Source organism: Asterias amurensis, chromosome 6 (genome assembly GCF_032118995.1).
Source record: "Asterias amurensis chromosome 6, ASM3211899v1".
Lineage (NCBI taxonomy): Eukaryota > Metazoa > Echinodermata > Asteroidea > Forcipulatida > Asteriidae > Asterias > Asterias amurensis.
Genome location: NC_092653.1, coordinates 4,965,879 through 4,990,534, shown reverse-complemented (window position 1 = coordinate 4,990,534; position 24,656 = coordinate 4,965,879). Strand labels below are relative to the sequence as shown.

At 37.7% G+C, this 24,656-nt stretch overlaps 2 protein-coding genes across 2 annotated transcripts in view; one reads left to right on the top strand and one right to left on the bottom strand.

The window, feature by feature from the left end:
• LOC139938154 (uncharacterized) overlaps nucleotides 1–24,656 on the bottom strand; it is a 313,018-nt gene that overhangs the window by 39,153 nt on the left and 249,209 nt on the right. The gene's annotated exons all lie outside the window — the stretch shown is intronic.
• LOC139938263 (protein yippee-like 2) overlaps nucleotides 1–24,656 on the top strand; it is a 39,994-nt gene that overhangs the window by 2,058 nt on the left and 13,280 nt on the right. Inside the window, exons 2-3 of the mRNA XM_071933677.1 lie at nucleotides 19,952–20,708; nucleotides 24,242–24,285. Of these exons, the coding sequence (XP_071789778.1) occupies nucleotides 20,607–20,708; nucleotides 24,242–24,285 (146 nt within the window). The 5' untranslated portion in view covers nucleotides 19,952–20,606. The remainder of the gene's footprint in view (nucleotides 1–19,951; nucleotides 20,709–24,241; nucleotides 24,286–24,656) is intronic.

Sequence of the window (24,656 nt, the reverse complement as noted above, 5' to 3'; positions counted from 1 at the left end):
TGCATGGGTTAGAAAGATGTTTTAAAAGTAGCATTATAATGATCCACACAAGTATCACTCAAAATTGCACAGTTTTCCTTGTTCGTCGTGAACTAACATGGTCGTCCACAAATGGCCGACCGCGTTAGTCGATGAGGTGAAAAGAAAACCACGCAATTTCGAGGTACATTTGTGTAGATCATTGTATTCTACTTTTACAACATCTTTCTACTCATATGCATTTTTATAACAAACGGTTACAGAACGCTTTTCAAAGACCAACTCGACCGATCCAAGGCAACGTGTTCCTTTAATAATATTTGCTCCATCACAACGGAGCACCCAAGAAAGGCAATGGGAAAACATTACTGGAAAGCAATAAATTGTCTTCAAATCTTACGCGCAGTTTTGCACTCCTACACATTCCGACACTACTGGATAGTATTCTCCTATTTTTAACCCGAACCTTACTCTTCCCCCTACCCTAGCGTGTAATGGAGATTATTCGGTTGGCAGGGGACATAGAGCAGGTCACCATGCGCCATAATTGGACTGAACTCTATCTCGGACTGAGCTCTATCATGCAGTTTGTAATTGCATTAAAAAACATTCACAGGCTTTAGGTAAATCCCTATTCCCTAGTAACTGCATAAATAGGCTTATTATCATCTTACATACAGGTACGCACCTTGCAACAAAAGTGTGTTCTTTTTCATAAGTGTTGTATGCTTGTTTATTGTTTTAAAAAAAAATACAATAAACATTCAACAAAAGTGTGTTCTTTTTCATTTTGTTTGCAATGAGAACTCAAGATGACTCCATGTTTGTATGATTGTTTATTGTAATGCAATAAACATTCAGCCCTTTTCATTCTTTTTTCTAATTTACACTGAGAATGTTGTTTGTTTATTGTTTTAAAAGAAGTACAATAAACATTCAACAAAAGTGTGTTCTTTTTCATACAACTCTTTGCAATGAGAATTACTTGTACTGTATAGGCCCTACATGTTGTATGTTTGTTTATCCAGTGTTGGGATGGGTATAGAGTCAACCCTGGGTTTTTATCTTCGAGAGGGCTAGGCCATTTTCATTTTACAAAAAAACTCTTCCATTAGAAAATCATAAAGTCAATGGGAAACTTTTGAAGGGGCACCAAGGCCAAGACCAGGGGCAACAAAGACCATGGCCTCCATGATGTAGTTTCAAGCCTGTAGAGTGAAAAACCAAACACTGGTGATTGATTTGCAATCTGGTTTTATAACGTTTTTAAACAACACAGGTGTTACTTTGGTGTTGGTCCATTGTTGATTGAAACCTACATATTTTAATTTAGGCCTGGCCTTAGTGCTGATCATGGAGGTAGAAATCTGATAGTATTATCAAAATGTTTGTTGTCCAGTGATGTTTGTTTGGTTTTATCAGGAATCCACGATACTTTGTATACACACAGGAAGTAACTAAATGGTTCCATGAAATATGTACACAATATAGCTCAGCCAAACTGCCATGGCTTCCTCGGGTACTGGCTCTTGCAGTAAAGACCAGGGCCCAATGAGCCGAAAATTCTGCTTAGAAAATTTAGTTGCTCTTAAGCAAGAAATGAGTGGGGCACTACCCACTACCTGGTACTCCCAACAACGTTAACTTTATGGGCTTTTGGCTGGTAACCAGTTTGCTAAGAAATGAGTGGGTTAACCAGTCGCAGCAATGGTAATTGTATTGTATTTTGGCTGCCAGTAGCTTATTTTTGCTAAGTAAGAGTTTTTAGTACTTAACAAGATTTTTTGCCTGTAAACGCTTAATGAAATTGGGCACAGGGTCAATGTTCACTTGGTATTCTGGCCTGGAATTACACGAAAACCATGACTTAAGCCATATTGCCCCTCGTCTTGGCCGCGGTGCCCCTTCAAAAGTTTCATATAGACGTTACATTTTCCACTGGAATCGCCCTTTGCAAAATGAAAATGACCTTGCCCTTCCAAGAACGAAATCCCAGGCTGTTAATTTACTATTTGTTTTTCAATGTCATAACAAAAAGAAAGACAGAAGTTGTGGTTGGAATCCAAACAGTCTACTTGGCACGGTACTCAAGTTCTGAAGCATAAAAGTTATGATGCATGGCCTTTCTGTCGTTCATCATTCATTTTCCACCAGCAAGTTACACAAGAAGGTTCAATCGATGTTACTGGCCTGGAATTTCATCTTAGAAAGGGCAAGGCTGTCTTCCTTAAGGGCATTGCCATTGGAGAATCTTAAAGTCTATGTGAAACTTTTGAAGGGGCAGCAAGGCCAAGACCAGGGCAACGGATGCATAGATGTACATATCAGACCTTTGGTTACATATAATGGGAAAGAATTGTAAAGATATGGATTGGAAGAAGAAACTTCCTTCATACATCATCCTTTTAATGGTGGAAGCTCTTGAGCCTTTAACCCCCTTTGTGTCCAACCATAGCTCCACATGGTCCAACAAGCATTATAATTGCAAGAAAACAAATGCACATATGTGACTTTCACATGGTTTCATGCTCCTTCCCTAAACACTGTTGATCAATGGAGCACTATTAACACATGTAGGCAGGCAGTCTCTTTGTTTGGTTTTTTTTTGTTCCCTTTGCAACATGTGTTTACCCACAGTGTCCATGAAGGATGTAATCAAATAAGATTTGCATACATTATGACCACCAGTGGTTTAGATATTGATGGAGTTGGTCCTTATGTTATATTCATCTAAAGACATGCACTATTCAGGGAGGAGGTGGAATAATAACTGTAGGGATCTGCATTGGGCGAAGATAATGGCTTTATTGGATTGAGAAGGACTCCGAATGTAACAGTTAACCCCTACATAGTGTGCATTCAAAGAGTGCATCATTCATGGCCTATTGCCTACTATGTTATTCATATAGTACCATGTGCAGGTACCAGGCCTGTATGCTTCGTTTTTTAAAGGGCAAAGGAGGGCACCAAGGCTGTTTCTCCTAGGTACTTAAAGCCATTGGACCCTTTCGGTAAACAGTATTGTCCAAGGCCCCACACTTTGTGTATCACAACTTCTATATAAAACAACAAACCTGTGAAAATTTAGGCTCAATCGGTCATCAGAGTCGGGAGAAAATACCGGGAAAACCCACCCTTGTATCCCCACGGTTTCGCCGTGTCATGACATGTGTTTAAAATAAATCTGTAATTCTTAATATCGAGAATTGATATTGTTTTACTGTTTTCTCAAAAAGTAAAGCATTTCATGGAGTAACATTTCAAGAGAACCCTGTAAGTTATTTGTAAATCTGTGAAATGTTTTCTTTTTCTGTACCGAAAGGGTCCAATGGCTTTAAAGGGCATCTTATGAGTAAATCGTAAATTTCTACTGTCAGAGCATTTCAAGGGCACCAAGGCAATGATCAGGGGGCATAGAGATGTTTGAACTTGCATTTGGCCAGTGGACCACTGATGGTTAGAGGTAGGATGCTGCAAAAACCTGGTATGTTCAGTACTGTGTGCTCTGGAGGCCTTGGCAATGTGGTTGCTCTATCAGTATCAAAGGTTCACGTAATTGCATATTGAAAGGACCTTGCTCTATGATACATAATGTAGCATTTGCTTCCAAAATCACGAAAGATTTGTGTAACGCAGAGAATAAGAGGATTTGCAAACAAAAGTACAGGGATTGAATTTGGCGGTAAAAGGTTGTACTTGGTAGCTCAAAATGTTACTAGACCAGAATTTATTTTTATAAGACCAGAGGTCGATTGCACAGTAGTTTATCTTAAAGCCCGTTTCATACTTCCTGCGAATGTGAATGTGAATGCGAAGCGAATTTGAATGCGAAGCGAATTTGAATGCGAAGCGAATTTTGGCGTCACAACCCTCCTTTCGCAGCGATATTCGCAAGTGAGTTGGGCAAAGTTAAACTGCTGCGAATTATTCGTTGCGAATTTGTGAGGTCAACATTCGTATCGCATTCGCATTCGTAGGAAGTATGAACCGGTGTGGCGGTTTGAGTCTTCCGCCGTGTTCAGTTTTCGGGGACTCAGTACGGCACTAACTATAAAATTGACTACTTGCGCTTGCTGTGCGCAGGCGTTGCATGACGTAATGTTACCGTATTCGGTCATTCGGAAAACTGAACACACGGAATGTTTAAACCGCCACACCGGGCTACACTGCATATCGGTCCTCTTGCTAATAAGTTTTACAGTGTGATGTCACAATACAAATCACTATGGTAATACTGACAATTTGTCTTGCGATGAATTTTATTGCTTTGTGAAATCAGCACCAGAATCAAAACGAGTTGAACAAGCTCTAAGAGAACATCTTGATAAATGTATCTCATGTGACTTTTGTGTAAGCGTACTTTGATACTCAAGAGAATTTAGAGATTATATCAGATTTGTTTCACATAGATATTAGACAATGAGGTACCGGTAGGAGTTAGTCTATATTATTCAATTGAAAAACACAAGACCGTTAGGCTAGCAGGGTCGTGTGAGTTTACTGGCTCTAGTGTCTTTGGTTAACTGGAGATCCTGAACTTATGTGTTGAGTTGAGTGTGGTCTAGGTGACAATGTCAGGAACTTAACACTTGAAACAAAGTATAGGTCAGATCTTATTACATCAGGAGACTTAGTACAATTGTTCCAGGGGTGCTTTACCTATCTCATGAATGGAAGAGGCAAGTCTCTTGTACTAAAAATATACAGGAAAGTCAAAGGACTCAGTCCAAGCCAACAGTGGAAAGGGGGGAGATGTTTTTAAAAGGGTTTTGGTGGAGGGGAAAGTCTTGGTTTAGAAATGATAACACACAGAAATAACAGATTAGTGACATCATTTTCCTGGAATGCTGGACAAGAGGTAGCAAGGGAAGTTTCTGGTCAGCACTGGGGGGACCTTGAGGTCATAGCCTTAAACATTGTCTTCAGAGTGGTGTCTGTTTACTAAAAGATGAAAGTGAACCTTAAGATGACAGAGTGTACTATGGGCCACCTGTTGATATATTGGGGGAATACTTACAGGCATGGACCCCTTTGGTAATTGTCAGAGACTAGTATTTTCACTCGGGTTGGGTGTATCCCAATGCATAAAATAACACATTTTAGGAAAATTGGGGCTCAATTGGTCATCAAAGTTGCAAGAGAATATAACAAAAAACACCATTGTTGCAAAAATGTTTGTGCTTTCAGATGCCTAAAAAAGGCTTCCGGCTAGAGGTATTTTAATATTTGATTGAGAAATAATCTCTGTCTCAAAAAACTATGTTACTTCAGAGGGAGCCGTTTCTCACAATTTGTTATACTATCAATAACTCCCCATTGCTCTTTATCAAGTAAGTTTTTATGCTAAACAACTATTTTGTGTAGTAACCAATAGTGTCCACTGCCTTGGTTTCAATTCATCCTACCTGTATAGTTGAGTCGGAGTTTCCTTGAGCTATTCTCTAAGGTCGTGCTTGTGACCTCCAAATTACACCTTCAAAGTACACAATGCTGCCCCTGGAGGATTTTATTATTGGGGATACTCTTGGGAGAATAAGAAAATAATCTGGGCTGAAACTTGTGGACCATGCTTAGCACAGATTGATGTTCTTAGGGAAGCGGGCCTTGACATGGGCAAACAGCACAGAACTCTGTTGTAATGTAATGTAAGCAGCGCCATGAAACTGGGCCCATGATACATGGTACGTACATGTACAAGAATATAGCAGTTTTTATGATTTTTTATATGACCTCGGAAGAAAAAAAGACAAATTTTAGCATTGTTGTCACCAAAGGGCCCCATTTGGAGACTTTGCAATGCCAGGTGGCAATATGTAACTTGCAATTGTTTACGAGCTGGCTCAAAATGGGCCATTTTTGAGCATTATTATAAACAAATAATAATTTTAAAAAATTGAATGAATAATGCTTTCCATTGTTTTACTAGTAAAAACAGCTTACTGAAATTGGGCCCAGGGTTGAAATTGTTTGTATAAAAACATACAAAAATTGTTTTTAATGAAACAAATTTATGTAGAAAACCGAAAAAAAGTAAAATGTACACAACCCATGCACAGACTATACACAGACTATAACAAAACAAAATGTTTTGAACTGACTGAAACCCCAGCATGAGCAGAACAAACAAACATACCATTGTCTGACCACAATTTCTCAAGGAGAACTACTTAAAAATTGAAACAGGAAGTAGATACCTTTTTTTCTGACCAATGTGGTTTTTGTGTACATGATGTAGGTCTACTGTCTACATTAAATAAATCACCACATGCTGGTAAAATCTTCAAGTTTTCGTGGAAATTCAAATACATCTACATCATGTACAATCATCATTAGCTGACAAACTCCTTCTTGAAGATCTATTTCTAGGGTCGTGGGCGTATTGGGGGGGGGGATCTCTTTGGTTAAGTAAGGGGGGGGGCAGAGGAGTTGATTTGCTTGAAATTTTACACCGATAAAAACCTTGCAGTGAAAATTTCTATTTTGTCGTTTTTGCTTTCTTTGTCAAATTTTAAATTGTCTTGCAGTGCCAAAATTTGTCCCACTGTTACGCCAGAACTTAGCCCAAAACAAAACCAGCACGGCCCCTTTCTCGTATGTACTCCTCACTTGGTCTATAAATTTATTAGCCAGCACTGATGATGCCTTGGTTGTGGTTAGAGACACTGGACACTATTGGTAAATGTCAAAGACCAGTCTTCTCACTTGCTGTATCTCAACATATGCATAAAGTAACAAACCTGTGAAAATTTGAGCTCAGTTGGTCCCTGAAGTTGCGAGATAATAATGAAAGAAAAAACACCCGTGTCACACAAAATTGTGTGCTTTCAGATGCTTGATTTCTTATCTTCTCAAAATCTTATTCTGAGGTCTCGAAATCAAAATGTGGAAAATTACTTCTTTCTCGAAAACTACTTCACTTCAGAGGGAGCCGTTTCTCACAATTGTTTATATTATCAACCTCTCCCCATTACTTGTTACCAAGTAAGTTTTGATGCTACCAATTATTTTGAGTAATCACCAATAGTGTCCAGTGCCTTTAACACCTCTAGGCAAATGTGACTACCTCAGACCATGGAGATAGACTTGACTCATCTTCATCTTCATCATCCACGTTCAATGGTGACTGGTGTTGACTCAAGACTCCTGACTTGGGGATTTGATATTCAGTAGGCTTTCCCCAATCATCAACCATGCAGGGAAAAATGATTTCATCGGTACTTGAGCTTTGACTGTATGTGATGACCAGTCTTTAGTCATTTTACTGGGAAATAAGTCTTGTTTCTAAGACCCTAAGAAATGAAGAATTTTCGATAATAATTTCCTCCCCAATTAATAATTAAAAGACAGAGCAGGGCTCAATTTTATTAAGCTGTTTAACCATTATTGTTTGTTTGTTTGTTTGTTTGTTTGTTTTTTTTTGGGGTGTTTGTTCGTTTGTTTGTTTGTTTATTGTTGCTTAAAAAAGAAAAATTCTGCTGTGCAAAATTGAGAAGGGTACCAGTCACAAATGGTAACCTTTTTCTGGTAAACACTAAATTAAAATATTTTAATGTCATGCAGGCCTACAATGCATCTTTGTCAAACAAATCAGCTGTTTTACAAAGTGACCTCCTAATTAGTCTTTTTGATATAGTGGTCACTATAATATTGTTTGGTTGGGTGTATACAGACAAATTTACCAAAACCTAATAGTGGCCATCACTGTAAGCAATTCCTCCTAGTATAGCAGAGCAAAATGCTACACAAATGTATCAGTTGCTACTCAAAAATCACAATTTGCTACTGTCATATAGGGATCCATTATTCACAAAATAAATTCAGTCTAAATTTTTTTTGCTATGCATAATTACTGGACTAAATCGTTCTCTGCACCATATATCTCTAAATGGCAGTGGGTTTTCGCTGAATCAATTGTTCCCATTTCCAAACAATGTGTTCTTGAACTTCAGACAGTGCTCTGACTGCTGAAATAATGAATGGTATTGATATTCAATTGGGGCCTTTGTTCTCTCCAAAGAGGAGGCTGGCACCAGCGTTGATTTCAGGTCATATGAATCACTGGGAGGTCACCCTGCCAGCAGCCATGTGAGGGAAGGTTGTGGTCATGAGACCCCTAGAGCTAACATGTGGGTCTATTATGATGTGGTCAGACTTTAAGTCCTCTCCAAGATTGTGTTTAAAGATTTTGTAGACTTACCTTTCTACAGCCGGACCTTTTTTCAACCAAGGTCTGAGTTGGCATCTACAGCTACGGCTACAGCTGTTGTGTTGCGAAGGACATCCTACACCTTAACGCATGATTACGCAGAAATCTAGCTGTAGCCGTAGCTGTAGCCACCTATTTTCGGACACTGCCTTAAAAAAACAGTGTGGAAGTTGTTGGAATCGAAGCAACAAAATCATGGGATGTATTTTTTGTTTAAAGTGAGAGTTTGAAAAATTATAAAAATTTGACACATGATCTGTTTAACACTTTTGTGAAATTTGGCTGCCATGCCAACCAGAATCATTTGTGGCTGCCATGCCAATCAGCATGGTTTGTTTATCAACAATAGAAAGGTCTATTGTCCAGTTTCCAAATCACATAATTGAACTCCATGACAGGCCCGGAACTTCATCTTTGATAGGCCGTTTTCATTTTGCAAAGGGCATTGGAAAATATTAAAGTCAATTTGAATCTTTTGAATGAGCACCAATGTCAAGACGAGGGGCAAAGTAAGTCCTTTGTTGCCTGGGTGTAATTCCAGATGTACCATGATCTAATGATCAGGGGATCTGCAAAGGTTGCTCTATGGTTCAACAAACCTCTGTGCATTGATGTTAAAGTCACCTGGAAGTGGTATTTTTTCAAAATAAAGCTTTTGTCACTAATATATGTGTTTTGATGAGTTGAATGTGAATAAACAGTTAACTAAGGTTTTAAAAAATCAGTTCTTATGTTATTTACAAATTTAAGAGAAGACCCCGACCCGAGAGGGCGCTGTTCGTGACGTCAATCGAGGCAGACTTTGCCTGTAATGCGTAGAGTAAACACAATTGCAAAGTACATGTATGGACCAAGTCGTGAGTTTGTTTTTTTCCGGCAATGCCGACCAGGTAAACACTTTTTGAAATGTACCAACTCACGACTTGGACGTACATGTACTTTGCACGTGTGTTTACTATACGCATTGCAGGCAAAGTCTGCCTCGATTGACGTCACAAAAGGGGTAGGCGGAGTCAGCCCCCCAAACAACTTTTTATATTTTTTAAACATATAAATCGTGACAAACAATTACTAAAAAAATTGTTTTATTGTTCGCAAGCATATACTCTTATGTTTGAAAAAAAAAAAAACATTTCCAGGTGACTTTAATCAAATGACGACAAATGTTAATTTCAAATAACTGCAACTTCTTTGAGCTCAAATGTGCAATTTGCAAACTAATGTGCAGGTTGCTAATAAACCATGAAAGTTCAAGGGAACTACCAGACTACAGAACGTGTATAATAGAAGGGCAATTCAGCGCTGTCATTGTTTTAATTAGCCATGCAACTAGCTATGAATTCTGGTTGTCGATTGTTTGTTGTGACAATATAAGTAGCTTAACTTTTTCAAACTGCTTACCAACCAAAAGAACAAAACTATGGTATTTTCCTGACTCGAAGCACAATGTTTCACAGGTTTGTTATTCATTGTACTTGATCATTCAAAACGAGAACACCGTCTGCGTCTAAAAAAATTTTTGTCAGCTCCACCGCTCCACCAACCCTTCATAATAACTTTAATGTTTGGTTAACAACAAACCAGGCTGGGCTGTTCATTGTTTTGTTATGGATGTGCTTTTTTGTTTTTTTGGGGTACATTGCACCCATGTTTCTCAGTGTCAGTGAATATTGTGTTTATGCAGTGAGAATTGTGATTATTGAGTTGTTGGTTTTGTGCTTTTGGGTGGAGCTGGCTCGTCCCACCTTTAGTTAGCCAACCTTTATAATAGCCCACATTGTATCATAATATTGACTGTGTCATACCAATTCAAATAATTATTCTGTCAATACTTCTTTGAACCAGCTGCAGAAAATTGAGCTTAGTTTTTCACTGTTTATTCCTGACTCACTGCCCTAATTTTCACAGGTTTGTTATGTCTTGTATTTGATCAAAGGAAGCAAGAACACTGCCTTGGACTATTTTGTTAGCTCTACCAATCCAGTATAATAACTTAAAGACACTGGACACTATTGGTAATTGTCAAAGACCAGTCTTTTCACTTGGTGTATCTCAACATACGCATAAAATAACGAACCTGTGAATGAGCTCAATTGGTCGTTGAAGTTGCGAGATAATAATGAAAGAAAAAACACCGTTGTCACACGAAGTTGTGTGCTTTCAGATGCATGATTTCAGGACCTCAAAACCTAATTCTAAGGTCTCGAAATCAAATTCGTGGAAAATTACTTCTTTCTCGATAACTATGTTACTTTAGAGGGAGCCGTTTCTCGCAATGTTTTATACTATCAACAGCTCTCCATTGCTTGATACCAAGTAAGTTTTTATGCTAAGAATTATTTTCAGTAATTACCAATAGTGTCCTCACTGCCTTTTTTAAATGAGAATTGTGATTAGTGAGTCGTTGGTTTTGTGCTGTTGGGTGGAGCAGTCTCGACCCACCTACAGTTGGCCAACCTTGATGCCATCATTGTATGATAATATTGACTGTGCCATACCAATCCAAACAATTATTGAATACTTCTGTGAATCAAACTGAACAATCGACAATGACCATCTGTACAACGTAGAAGGGCACACAGCTGCAGTGATTTCAAGACAATGCAAAATTTCCTTTGCTCTATTTTAAAATTTCAATTTGTAAACTATAACAACTAAAAGAACTGAACGAAAATGTGATTTTCTGCACAGCCACATTAGACTTGTTAACTTTTTAGACACCGAAATGAACAACAGACTTAGTAAAAATTTAGAGTAACTATTTTGCAGATTTTGTATTCAACAAACTCTATTGACATCAGTGCTTTGTGCATTCCATTCACTGTACGTAACGCACAATATAATTTTTAGACACATACCGAATGTAATGCACTGGTGTAGAGTTAAGTGTTACTTCCTAGTTAGTGTTTTATGACCCAGAGGTCAAGTTTAAGGAAACCAATATTATGTACACTAATAAAGGGCCTTCTGTGTGATCAGACTTTTTAATTTTGTTATCCAGTAAGATGATAAAACTGCCAGTAATTTTTTCTTTGTTCAACTCCAAATCATTTAAAAAAAAGAGAAATTTTACCCTGTCAGTTTCCCTTGTTGGTTTCAACTTGAGTTTTTAAACAAAAAAGTTTCATCCCCCTTGGTGATCCCTACCTGCTAAGCATACCAAGATTGTGCTTACCAGAATAAGGTTACCAGCCAAACTACCATCACAAGTACCATTTGCGACTGGTATCCTGCTTATTTCTGCTTAAAAGAAAATTGTTAAACAACATTTTCTCTGACCCCTGGCTCAGCAGCTCCGGTTGTGTCACTTCTGACCGGCCAAATTCCACGTTTGTATCATCAAAGGCACAAAAATTACCCACAGATACAGGGGTCGAAATTGCCACTAGCCCGCTAGCCCGGGACTACCAGATTTACAGCCGGGCTACTGATTTTTCCAGTTTGATAGCCCGACGGGCTAGTGGAAAAACAAAGCAAAAATCATCATTACAAATAACAAAGAACTGTGCTATGGTGTATTGTAAAGTTTGAGCCGTGACGTGAGACATAATGTGTCTTTCGGGCTACCAAAATCTCATCAGGGCTACTAAAAATTATTGGTTACTAGCCCTGCTGACTACCATGACAATACACTTAATTTCGACCCCTGAGATATTTCCCCATTTGCCCCACTAACAACCGGAATTCCGTGATTAAACAGCAGTCATATTTTGACCTGCCAGAAAAGGGCAGACATTTATGTTGACATACATAAGTTTGCCATTAATGTTCACCAATATTATCTGAAAATATTGTTGTTTGAACACTTAATGTTAGTGTAGCCGTGCTTGTTTACTTAAACAAAAAATTAAAAAAATCTCATATCTTTTTGAGAAAACAAGACAGGATTTATTTTGTTTACGCATGTGCATTTATTAGCTTTCTATTGTTGACAATACAGTAAGCACAAAGGACATCACAATAATAACATTTGGACATGAGTGTTGTTTTACATTCTACGCTTGTTCCATTATAAAATATCTTAAATCTTTTAGAAAACAAGACAAGATTTATTTTGTTTACACATGCATTCATCAGCAACTATTTTTGACAATACATATGTACAAAAAAATGATAAAAAAATGATCACAATAACACTTGGACATGAGTGTAAATTTACAATCTACATTTGTTTCATGTCAGGCGAACAACACCGACACTCGACTCGTGACATAGTATGTGTCTGTAGCATGTGTTTGTAGCATAGCTTTGTGTACCATAGGACTTGACTGCCTTAAACGCAGCGCGTAGTACGCAGTCCGTATCCAGGGTGAAAGCCTTGTATGGCCTGACGTCAATGCAAATGGCCGATATTGTTTCTGTCAGCAAACTGACAAAACTTGGGGTACAATCCACTCTCGTGTATTGTATTTCATACATAATAAATACATGTAGACAGTCACACCTCCATTGTTGTTATCTGAATACAAATCATTATGTACGTGCGTCTATTTGTGATCTTTGCTTACTATACACAGGCCTATGTGGTTGGAGACTAGTAGCATTGTCACTATTCTAATTTGTTTGGTTTTGTAGTGAAAATACATTTTTAGCATGTGCGTGAATTGTTGACTGCAGACATAAAACAGATCTTATAATTATTTGAAGCCTTACTATCAAGAGACCCATTAGTTTTTATTTTGTGTTATCTTCATTTTGAATACAGCCATGTTTGTCAGCAATGAGTAATGAGACGAAATACATTTAGGCACTAACTATTTTTTTTTTTTTTAAAGAGGCACAAACTATTTTTGCTTTTTGTTGTTGTCTGGCATTGTTTGGTTTTTATTTTTTTTTGATCAAAGGAAGGCACAAGACTGGTCATACATTAGTTTGGGAAATACTCCAAAAAATAATGACCATACAAACTTACAAACTTAGTTGGTGAGAAGCACTGCAGCTGATGGTGCTATAGACTTGATTCAAGTCCCATTCTCGTGTGAGAGGTCCCTAAGCATATTCCCAAACTTACTATAACAACACGTAGCATACACAGTACAGTGCGCGCTCGCCGTCAAAATGTGGTCCCGAGAATGGGACTTGACGATGTCGTTTCTTACTCTGCACGTTGTTATAGGAAAATCTCCCCAAATGGGGAGATGTACAAAACCAATGGGAGCGTGGAAGCGCTGCCCGCCGGTAAAATATTCATTATACTCTGTGACATCACAGTAGAAGACGTTGTAAGGCACGCGTCTATACGCGGCACGCGCGTGGGGCGGGTAAACTCATTAGCAGGCAAGGGGGTGTCGGTGTCATAAGTCGTTTTATTGCACTTCCCAAAATTCAAATTTTAAGAAAAAAAATGACCCCAATGTATGTTACAACATGTTACTTAAATTCAAATGAACATTTAGTGCTTTCTTTTTTATAATTAATTGGTTATTAAAAAAAATTATTTCAATCATCAACTAAGTACTTAACCCACAAATGACAAATGAACTAGTCTTCATTTTGGGTGCGTTTGATTGGTCAAAACGTATCACGTAACAATGTTACATATTCATAAGTGAATACATTTACATATCAGGCGACTGCGACATCGTCAAGTCCCTGTCCCGCATGCGGAACAGGTTTTGGAATGCAGAGCATCACAAAACAGTAGTTTCCTGGGGATGGCATGGGATTGGGACTTGAGTCAAGTCTAATGGTGCTATAAAACTATTTTGATAAAGGATTCCATTTGAAATAATGTAGCTTGGGTAATTTGTCACCCAAAAACATTTGAAACTGAGAAAACAGTTCATGTATGAGTCATATCTGAAATTTTCACTTGTGACTTTTATTGTATTTGTGCATTACATCGACAAAAAAACATTCTATGAACCTACCAAAGTCCTGTATGCTCCGTTTTTTGAAAGGGCACCAAGGCATTTTCTCCTCTGCAAAGGGCACCCTGAGGAAATTGTAAATTTCTACTGGAGCATTTCAAGGGCACAAAGGGGGCATGGAGGCAATCTCCCTTCTTTGTTTCTGTGAAGTATCAGGCCTGCTACCTTTAAAGTCTGTACTGTCCAACTCATTTCTTATTGACATTTTAGCACCTGCCCTCAAGCTTTCTTATTTTATTCATTTAAAGGCCATTCTGGCCACTGTAATAAAATACTATTTAATTTGGCCTTTAACAAATGGCCAATTTGGAATTTCGGTTTCAGTGATTATATTTTAATGAGAGTGGAAAGTTGTAAAGGTATAAATGTAGTTAGTGATATGAAAGTTGATTCCTGTAATGGCATAATATCCCTTTTCATGTTGATGACTTTTTTTATCATAAAATAAAATATTAAAAAACAGACATGACATGACAGCGTTGTCCAGAAGCGCCAGCTGGCGGCGATTTCGCCGGCTATTCGTCGGTTTCAGTGATTATATTATAATGAGAGTGGAAACCTGTAAAGGTATAAATAGAGCCTTGATATGAAAGTTGATTCCTGTAATGGCTTTTATGTTCCTTTTCGTCGATTTCGCCGGCTATTCGGTCCATTGTTGTGGTAGCTTTTCTTCTAATTTTCTCTTTTTTTCCCCCAGTTGTTTTCTGGAAATCTTTTTTCAATAATTTGTTTTTCATTTTCACCTGCTACTTCAAAAATTGTGGACAACCCTGCATGATGTGCTTAGATTTGCAATGTCCTTTCAGTGAAAAAGAAATATTATTTAACAGTTGCTCAATGGGATCCTTGAAAAAGAACAAAGGAAAACAGCCAGACAATGTTGGATAACAGCTAGGTTTTATATAATGTTATATAAACCTAAAATTGCAGGCCTGGATATTTATCTTCGAGTGGGCAATGACTTTTTTCCAAGAACACTTGGAAAAAGTCTGATGCCGGGAAACTTCTGAAGGGGCACCAAGGCCAGGACCAGGGGCAACAGAGGCCAGGAACTCCTTGAGGTGCCAGGCTTTAAATTGTGCAAACAACATGCCCGGAATTTCATCTTTGAGAGGGCAAGACCACTTTCATTTTCAAAGGGCAGTTCCATTGAAAAATCATAAAGTCTATGTGAAACTTCTGAAGGGGCACCAAGGCCAAGACCAGGGGCAACAGATGCCATGGCCTCCATGTAGTTCAGGCCTAACATTCTGCACACAATGGCAACAGTTTCTAAGAAATGTTATAGTTGTATGAAGTAACGCTGTAAGAGGGCTTCTAAAGGGGCACCAAGGTCATGACCAGGGGCAACAACGTAATGACCAGGGGCAACAGAGGTCATGACCTTGTAGTGCCAGGCCTAAAATTCTGCATACAAAGGCAACAGTTTCTAAGAAATGTTATTGTTGTCAGATATATATACATTTAACACTGGGAGGGCACAAGTGAAAAATTTGACAGCCTATGAGGAGTCTCGCAGCGTGCAGTGACAGCATCACATGGGTTTTATTTTTCAAAAGATTGGCATCATATGGTTGATCCTCTGAATACAAATGCAATTCTGTTGGTGTGTGGGGCGTTAATTGCAAGTAGCGACGAGTCTAGCTATGCTTGAATCCAATGGGCTTAAAAAATATTTTGATAATAATAATAATAATTTTGGTTTTTGACCCATACACCGATGTGTGTTAGCACTGTATACTCAGTACTTCCTCCTCATACATTACATAGGGGTGCCTCTTACCACCAGAGACAAAATTGCTGTGCAAGGCCCGACTACTACTGAATACCATAGAGTTATTTATAAGAACTAGAGGGCGCACGAGTGATGCTTCGTGCACAAACGCCACGGGACCGCAAGATGACAAGCGCGTCATTCTGCAAGCGCGTTGAATATGAAATACACATTAAAGGTTTTTTTTATTGAACGCTCACGCGATGCTGTTTGTTCAACTTACAAAATGGCCGCACCAACACACGCTGTGAGATAGCTGTTTTGTCAACTTAGAAAATGGCCGCCTGGGCGCATGCCGGGGCGCGTATATAGGCAAGTGTGCTCTCTAGTTCTTATATATAACTCTATGCTGAATACCTAAAGGTAGCTGACCAATGTTGTCAACTAATTGGAGGAGTCTTGCGAGCTGTAGTCATGTATTTAGTGGTTAATAAATAGCAGGATATGTCAGCCTGGCTGATTGCACACACAGTTTTTAATTTCAGTCATGGTTCTTAGTTTCAAAATCATATTAAATATTACATTACACATGGAAGCTCATATAACCTGCTTATGAGACTCGAGTCACGTTTATCAGGGTTTCTGTGAATCATAAAAGAACTAAAAAGTCTTAAAATTAACCATCCCTATTTTTAAGGTCTTAAAATGAAGCATTGGAAAGTATGAAGTTCAGTTGTTTGAGGTCTTAAAAGAAGATAAAGTGTTCAATGAATTTTCCTATCGGCTAAACAGATAATGAACCGTAAACAGAATTACGCTTCTTGTAATTGTTTTTTAATGAAAATTGTATTTTAGTAGGTAATTCTTGGGAAGCAGTAAGCATAATTTATTGTGCTTAGCTATTTTTTCTGCTTTTATGCTGCTCTATGGAGTTTGGCACAGGCCCCAAGTTCATAAAGCAGCGCAAGCAAGAAATATTGCTTAATACCTTATTTTTGCTCAGCAAATAAGCAGGATACCAGTCCCAAATGGGTTACATGAAATGGTAACCATACTCTTGTAGGCTTAAAGTTGGTGTGCTAAACTAGTTTTTGTGTTTGAGCAGCCGTATCAAATGTGGCCCTGTTTTTTAGCGGTAGAAATGTACCAGCCAATTGTATTCAGATGATTGACACTACAAGGACAGCTAAAAAGTACAATCAAAACATTTACATGATTAATAGAGCATAAAAGGTAAATACACTGTCGTTGATTTCACAAAATTCTTCCTAACTGAAGACTAGTCTTAGGACATAGGACGAGTCCCAACCCTGCACTGTAGCATGCAGACCTTAAGATTAATCCGAAGTTATGACGAGTTACTCGTCCTAACTCGAGATAAGACGAGTCCTAACTCTTTGTGAAATCGACGGCTGCTGTTGAAGCCTAGCGACGGAAAACACACTGCTAGAATTCATTGTAGCTGGCAAGAGGGGCTGGGCTTATTTCATGGAGCTAATTAAGCACAAAAAAGTAGCTAAGCTCAAAACAATTTGGTCTACTAGGTTACAAATCAAAATACATGATACCACTATACATTCCATATGTAACTGGATTCTTACTTGATTTTGGTGAGCAGAAAGTTGTTTAAAGGCAGTGGATACTATTGGTAGTTACTCAAAATAATTATTAGCACAAAACTTTACTTGGTAACGAGTAATGGGGAGTGGTTGATAGTAAAAAACATTGTGAGAAATGGCTCTTTCTGAAGTGACGTAGTTTTCGAGAAAGATGTAATTTTACACAAATTTGATTTCGAGACCTCAGATTTTGAATATGAGGTCTTGAAATCAAGCATCTGAAAGCACACAACTTCATGTCACACTGTTTTTTTCTTTAATTATTATCTCGCTACTTCAACGATCGATTGAGCTCAAATTTTCACAGGATTGTTTTTGTATGCATATGTTGAGATACACTAAGTGAGAAGACTGGTCTTTGACAATTACCAATAGTGTCCAGTGTCTTTAAGCACAAAAAAGTAGCTAAGCTCAAAACAATTTGGTCTACTAGGTTACAAGTCAAAATATATGATACCACTACACATTCCACCTGTAACTGGATTCCTACTTGATTTTGGTTAGCAGGAAGTTGCTTAAGGCAAAGTGTATGGTTTGTTGAACCCTTTTGATTTGCTTGCATTATTGAAATATCGCAGACAATCTGGAGTGAATAAAAATCCCCAATAGAATTATACACAATCTAAAAAGCGTTTCTCAGATTCAAATTTTGGGGCATAAAAATTGATGTATTTTTACATTATAACCACATTACTTCAAAGTGAAATGTCTCTCAAAATGTTTTAGACAATTGAAAGCTACTGCAGCCTTCTAACCAATAGTTTTTAATTTCCATTAATTTAAAGGCAGTGGACACTATTGGTAATTGTCAAAGACTAGCCTTCACAGTTGGTGTATCTCAACATAAGCATAAAATAACAAACCTGTGAAAACTTGAGCTCAATCGGTCATCGAACTTGAGAGATAATAATGAAAGAAAAAACACTCTTGTCACACGAAGTTGTTTACGTTTAGATGGTTGATTTCGAGACCTCAAGTTCTAAATCTTAGGTCTCAAAATCAAATTCATGGAATATTTCTTCTTTCTCAAAAACTATGGCACTTCAGAGGAAGCTGTTTCTCACAATGTTTTATACCATCAACCTCTCTTCCCCATTACTCGTCACCAAGAAAGGTTTTATGCTAATAATTTTTTTGAGCAATTACCAATAGTGTCCACTGCCTTTAAAGAGTGATTACAAAACATATACCTTCCCTTGAAAGGTAAACATTTCTCATGTAAACAGTTCTATGAAAATGGTCCCTGATGTACATACATCATGTCAAGGTCTTTTTATCATAATAACCTCATCTCATTACCATAATGTTTTGATGTAAATGTAGGCCTAATGGGTTTTCTTTGATCTTTGGTACATGTTTGTCTGAAATTATGTGCATACATGTATAAAATGCATTGATGTGGATCAACTTCTTTTTCCTAGAAATGTGTATGGCTTTATATGCATCCGACTGATTGCAGGTTATTAAATGCTAGTCTACCAGAGGAATGGGAATGATTTTATCGGGAAACTGTAATTAAATGCAAGAGTGATTTGACATTTTAACAGGGGCTCATGTCATATTCAGTTTTGCGGGGATGAGATTGTTCAGACTTTTGGCTGAATTCAGACTGTTTATGCCGGCCTGGTGAAGAAAATCAGACAACATTTTTTTCCACAAGCAAAGAAATCCTGCTCATTGGTTCTACTTCTCTAGTGCTTTGGATACTGTTTCCAAAAGCTCCTTGGAATCTATAACCCCAGGGGTTACCAAACGGCAGAAATGCCATCATGTCAACATACCTTTGAATTTGTATCCAAGTTTCAGACTTTTTCGTTAGTAATGACTCTCTCCCCTGATTTTGTGATGAACTAATTTCTCGTATCTCAATAGATAGAGTCCTCATGAAAGTGGGGATAAAAATGATGATTCTCTACTATGTCATAGAGTTGTTTTTAAAGCATAAGAACCGGCAAAGCAAAAAACCAGATTACCAGCCAAAATGCCATGTTTCATTTGCACCTGGGTCCAATTTCATGTTTCTTTTCAACACGCTTAGGATGCCCAGTAAAGGACAGGTACTCTGCGCGATAACAAGAACCATGAAATGGGGCCCTTATTTTTGCCTTAGCAGAAAATCTGCAAAGCGCTACAATTGGCTTTTTTAAAACAGCTGTGTAAAATTGGGCACTATACATATTTCTTCTTACCACGTAACTCTGCCCTTTGAATGCCTTGTAAAGCATGCACAGAGTTCCATGATTTATAAGAAGAGCCGTGAAATTGTTGCTTGGCAGTCACCCTGCTTTATTTTGCTTTTTAGCAGAAAATTTGCAAAGCGCTATCATGTGCTTTTTTAAGCAGCCGCATGAAATTGGGGACCCAAATAATGTTTTTCTGGTAGATATTGTTATTTTCAACACATTGGCCCAAAGGCCAATGGCTTCAATGTTAGGTAAAAGTTGAAGTTACAAAAATATGCCAAAACACAAGAGTTAACTGGCTATAGCATACATGTACACAGTAAATTGAGGTATGAGGTATTCCATGTAATAATGGTTATTTTTTATTTATTTCATTGCAGATACTCAAGTTGATTGAGTTGAGCTTCTTCTAAGAGACACGTAAAGCTGGCAGCCTCTCGGAATTTGCCCGTCTCATCGACGTCAACGTTGACAAGTTCAGTCCAGTGGGGTCGTGCATATTGTTCCATGCTCCAACCGGGAGACATCTGTACATTCCCTCTGAAGGGACCGTATCGTTGAGACCTCTATTACGTGGATACACGGTGTGACGTGCTACGCATGTGAGGATTAACTTCTGGGACTGCTTGAGGGTTGTGGTACTCGGGCAGCTAGCAACCACTTTACGACAACCACTCTACGACGACCACATGTGTCTCAGTAATGCATCTTCTTCTGTTTTAAGTGTCATGGTGTCCTCTCAGAGTCATTAGTATTCCCATTTATCCCAGGCGATTTATCCGAAGCGAGTTTAGACCAGTTCATTGATGCAGACTAACTGATGTCTTAGACGTTCTCGGAAGTCAGCTCAACAGGTGCGAATCAATTTTTTGAAGACCGTGACGCGGCTAGTCAGGATTGCGTGTGTGCTCGGCAGTGAGGACCAACGTCAATACGAGTATAGATTCAACGTTGTGTGTGTGTGGCATTGGATGGCCCTATAAAAAAAGAGAAACGGCATTTAAGGATCAAAGCACGTATCTAGACTCTGACAAAATGGTGAAGACATTCCAGGCGTACTTGCCGAGCTGTCACCGGCGTTATAGCTGCATCCACTGCAGGGCTCATCTGGCTAACCATGATGACCTCATATCAAAGGTAAGGCCATATCCTAGTAGCTATGGCTACGGCTGTTGCTATGAGTGTTGCTATGGATGTCCTATACCTATGCATGATGACACAGAAATGTAGCTGTAGCCCTACATGTAGCTGTAGCAGCAAATTCAGTTGCTTTGCTGAGATCGAGAATGAGAAATTTCAGACTTTATTTGAATTCCGACTCTTTTTTAAAGTCAGCCTGGTGAAGAAAATCACACATTATTTTTCCCCAACATGCAAATAACAGGGATGTGATTTCTCCATTTGGATTTGAGTTCAAAACTATTTGTTATACTCATTTTTCAAAAACTAGAGTATTTTAAGCGAAAATATTAAAGGAAGTGACACAAATACTGAAAATCTTTGAACGATTGTGTTTTTGATCTTAAAGGAACACGTTGCCTTGGATCGGACGAGTTGGTCAAAACAAAAGCGTTTGTAACCGTTTTTTATGAAATGCATATGGTTGGAAAGATGTTTTAAAAGTAGAATACAATGATCCACACAAGTTTGCCTCGAAATTGCGTGGTTTTCCTTCTACTGTGCGAAGTAACATGGTCTGCCATTTATGGGAGTCAAAATTTTGACCCCCATAAATGGCCGACGTGTTAGTCGACGAGGTAAAAGGAAAACCACGCAATTTCGAGGCATGTTTGTGTGGATCATTGTATTCTACTTTTACAACATCTTTCTACCCATATGCATTTTATAAAAAACGGTTACAAACGCTTTTCAAAGACCAACTCGACCAATCCAAGGCAACGTGTTCCTTTAACAATTTTGTGCTTACCCTTAAAATGGAGTGTTTTGTTTTTAAAAATTTTGTAAAGCGCATTGAGACAGAAATTGTAAAATGCGCTAATAAGAACTAGTGGTTATTATTATTATCTTGGTCTTGGTACTGCATCAAAATTTTCCCACAGATTTCAGGAGTTGTCCTTGTTGCAAAAAAAACCAGAAACCTTTTGAGGCCTTACAATTTAGAAACGTGGGTTGATGACCCTGCCGACTCCTTAGGAGTACCTCTTGAAAGTTTTGCGGTTTTAAAGCCATTGGACACTTTCGGAACAGAAAAAAACCCACAAGTTCACAGATTTACAAATAACTTACAGGTTTTACAGAGGGTAATGGTGAAAGACTTCTCTTGAAATATTATTCCATGAAATGCTTTACTTTTTGAGAAAACATTAAAACTATTACCAATTCTCTATATATCGAGAATTACCAATTTATTTTTAACACATGTCATGACACAGCGAAACGTGCGGAAACAAGGGTGGGTTTTCCCCGTTATTTTCTCCCAGCTCCGATGACGGATTGAGCCTAAATTTTCACAGGTTTGTTATTTTGTATATAAGTTGTGATACACGAAGTGTGGGCCTTTGGATAATACTGTTTACCGAAAGTGTCCAATGGCTTTAAGCGCTTATGTCATTATGTATTTCATAAAGTTTCACTCTGGTTAAAGGGTTTTGATACCTTTGTAGATCAAGATTTTGGCCATGACATGAATCCACAATCACTATGTATGTAATATCTTTTACCTTTAAACGTTAAACTTAATCAGTCGTCAAGCTTTTGAGAAAAAAAATTGAAAATCACAGAGCAATGTTTTCATGAGAGATGCGTAAAACCAATGTACATGCTTATATAACTTTCGTCTCACTGAGACAAAAATTATTTTCGTGAAATTGTTTTACTAATTTCTCAAACATTACAGCACCTTAGGAAGTAATATTTTCAGGGTAGCTTTCTACAATGTACCAGTCGTTATCTTCAAACCGTGTTAGTTTAATGTACATCTGTGTACGTTTGTGTTTTGTGTTGACAAAAAGTACCCAAACTCTTTTAAAAATCCATGTACACTGTGCAGGTCAGACACTAATACGGAGACAACAGAGGCAATTGCCTTCACTCCCTCCTCCCTGGTCATAAATTACTTTGTTGCCCCTCCTCTCGTAGCTAGAGTCGCCCAAATATTTTCCCTATCTGCCCCCAACAACAGCATGCACGCACTAGCACCCACGCCGTTTCATAAAATCTCGTTTCCACGAAAAAAATTCTGTATTTGCCATCTTGCCGATTTATGGGCAATGCCATGCATCTACGGCTGCAACACTGAAGTATGCATCAGGCCAAACAAAATAAACCAGTTGATCGTCCCTCCTCCCCCTTTTTGAGGCCGCATTTTTTTTTTTTTTATTTTTTTTTTTTATACTTTTCTTTTGTTTCTTATTCAAAAAGACTAATTTTCTGTGGACATTCTCATTAAACTTACAAAACTTGTAACTAGTGATGACTTTAAACTAAAAAAATTGGTGGCGAGTTTGAATTAAAATGCTTGTCGGCCACCTGTGAAAGAAATAGAAAATAAAAATAATAGGCCCTCATCCTCTTCTTTTTGGGAAAAACCCGGACGGTCAACTGGAATTTTTTTTACTTGGCCTTTAGTATAATATACGCACGTCATTGTGGGGCTTAGTAACTGCACGTGCTCTAATGTCTAGTGGACACGTGCACATCATTAGCACATGAACGGAATCTAACTCGGCTGGAATTAACCCACGCCAAAAAATACACCGACTGGTTCTTTCTGAAAATTTGTTTATAAATAATTTGAACAGAAATTAAGGATGCAGTAAATGGCTCATTTTATTTTTAAAACATTAGTTTGATTTGTTTTTGTATATGTTCGTTTGTTTTTGTTTGTTTTGATTTTTGGTTATGTTTTTCAATAAACAGCCAAAATGTTTAGTGTTTTTTTCCCCTGCTCAATAGAAAATTTGTATGAAAATTGTATTACAAAAAACTATAATATGAAAACTGTACGAAATTGGTTTATTTGCGTAAATGTACACTGAGAATACGGAGGTTCAAATTTTTATTTAAACATGTTATTTCTGAATCTTTTTATGTTAGAACTGTGCCTTGGAATTGAATTTAAATTTAAATGAATGAACGGTTTAACCTTTTTCAGAACATTCTACTTTGTGTAACTATTTTCATGTATATGTTTGGGTTTTTAAAAACCCAAATGAATCATTTTCATTTTTGTGGTATGTTTTTTTACCACAAGGAAATACTTGTTCTTTTTTTTCAACCCAAATTTAATTAATATTTGCCAAGTTTCTTATTCTTAATTACCTGAACTTGATTTGTGAGTGTATAGCTTTTATTATGATGCCATCCACTTCAGTATTTATATGTTTTATTTATTTATTTTTACTTAATTATTTATTTATTTTTAGTTTGGGGGAGGGGGGCTTCAGTTTTTAATTTGGGGACTGACTACCTACATAAGGGCTAAATAGCTTTTCATTTAATAGAGGTCATAGGTGCAAATCCGACTAACCTAGATTTACTTTGTTTAACCCAGAATTGATGTTTTTTTCATTGTTATTATTTGTCTATTACTGAGAGTACTAAATGCAATATTTTCCTTTTAGAGACCAGAAGTGTGTCTTTGAATTGATATTAGTTTAATTGAATTGATATGAGACTAATTTGCTGTTTCTTTTGTCCCTGTTTTCTAGTCATTTCAGGGAAGTCAAGGCAGGGCGTATCTATTCAATTCAGTGTAAGTATGAAATCTCACTTTCAGAGCTCAGACTATCTGATCTTCTGCACACGTTGCCTTGGATTGGTCGAGTTGGTCTTTGAAAAGTGCTTGAAACCAGTGGTTACAAAATGCATACGGTTAGAAAGATAACTTAAAAGTAAAATATAATGACTTACACAAACTTGCCTTGGAATTTCACGGTTTTTGTTTTACGTCGCGAAGAAACACGGTTGGCCATTTATGGGAGTCAAAAATTTGACTCCCATAAATGGTTGACCGTGTTAGTCGACGAGGTAATAGGAAAACCATGCAATTTCGAGGCATATTTGTGTAGATCATTGTATTCTACTTTTACAACATCTTTCTAACCATATGCATTTTATAACAAA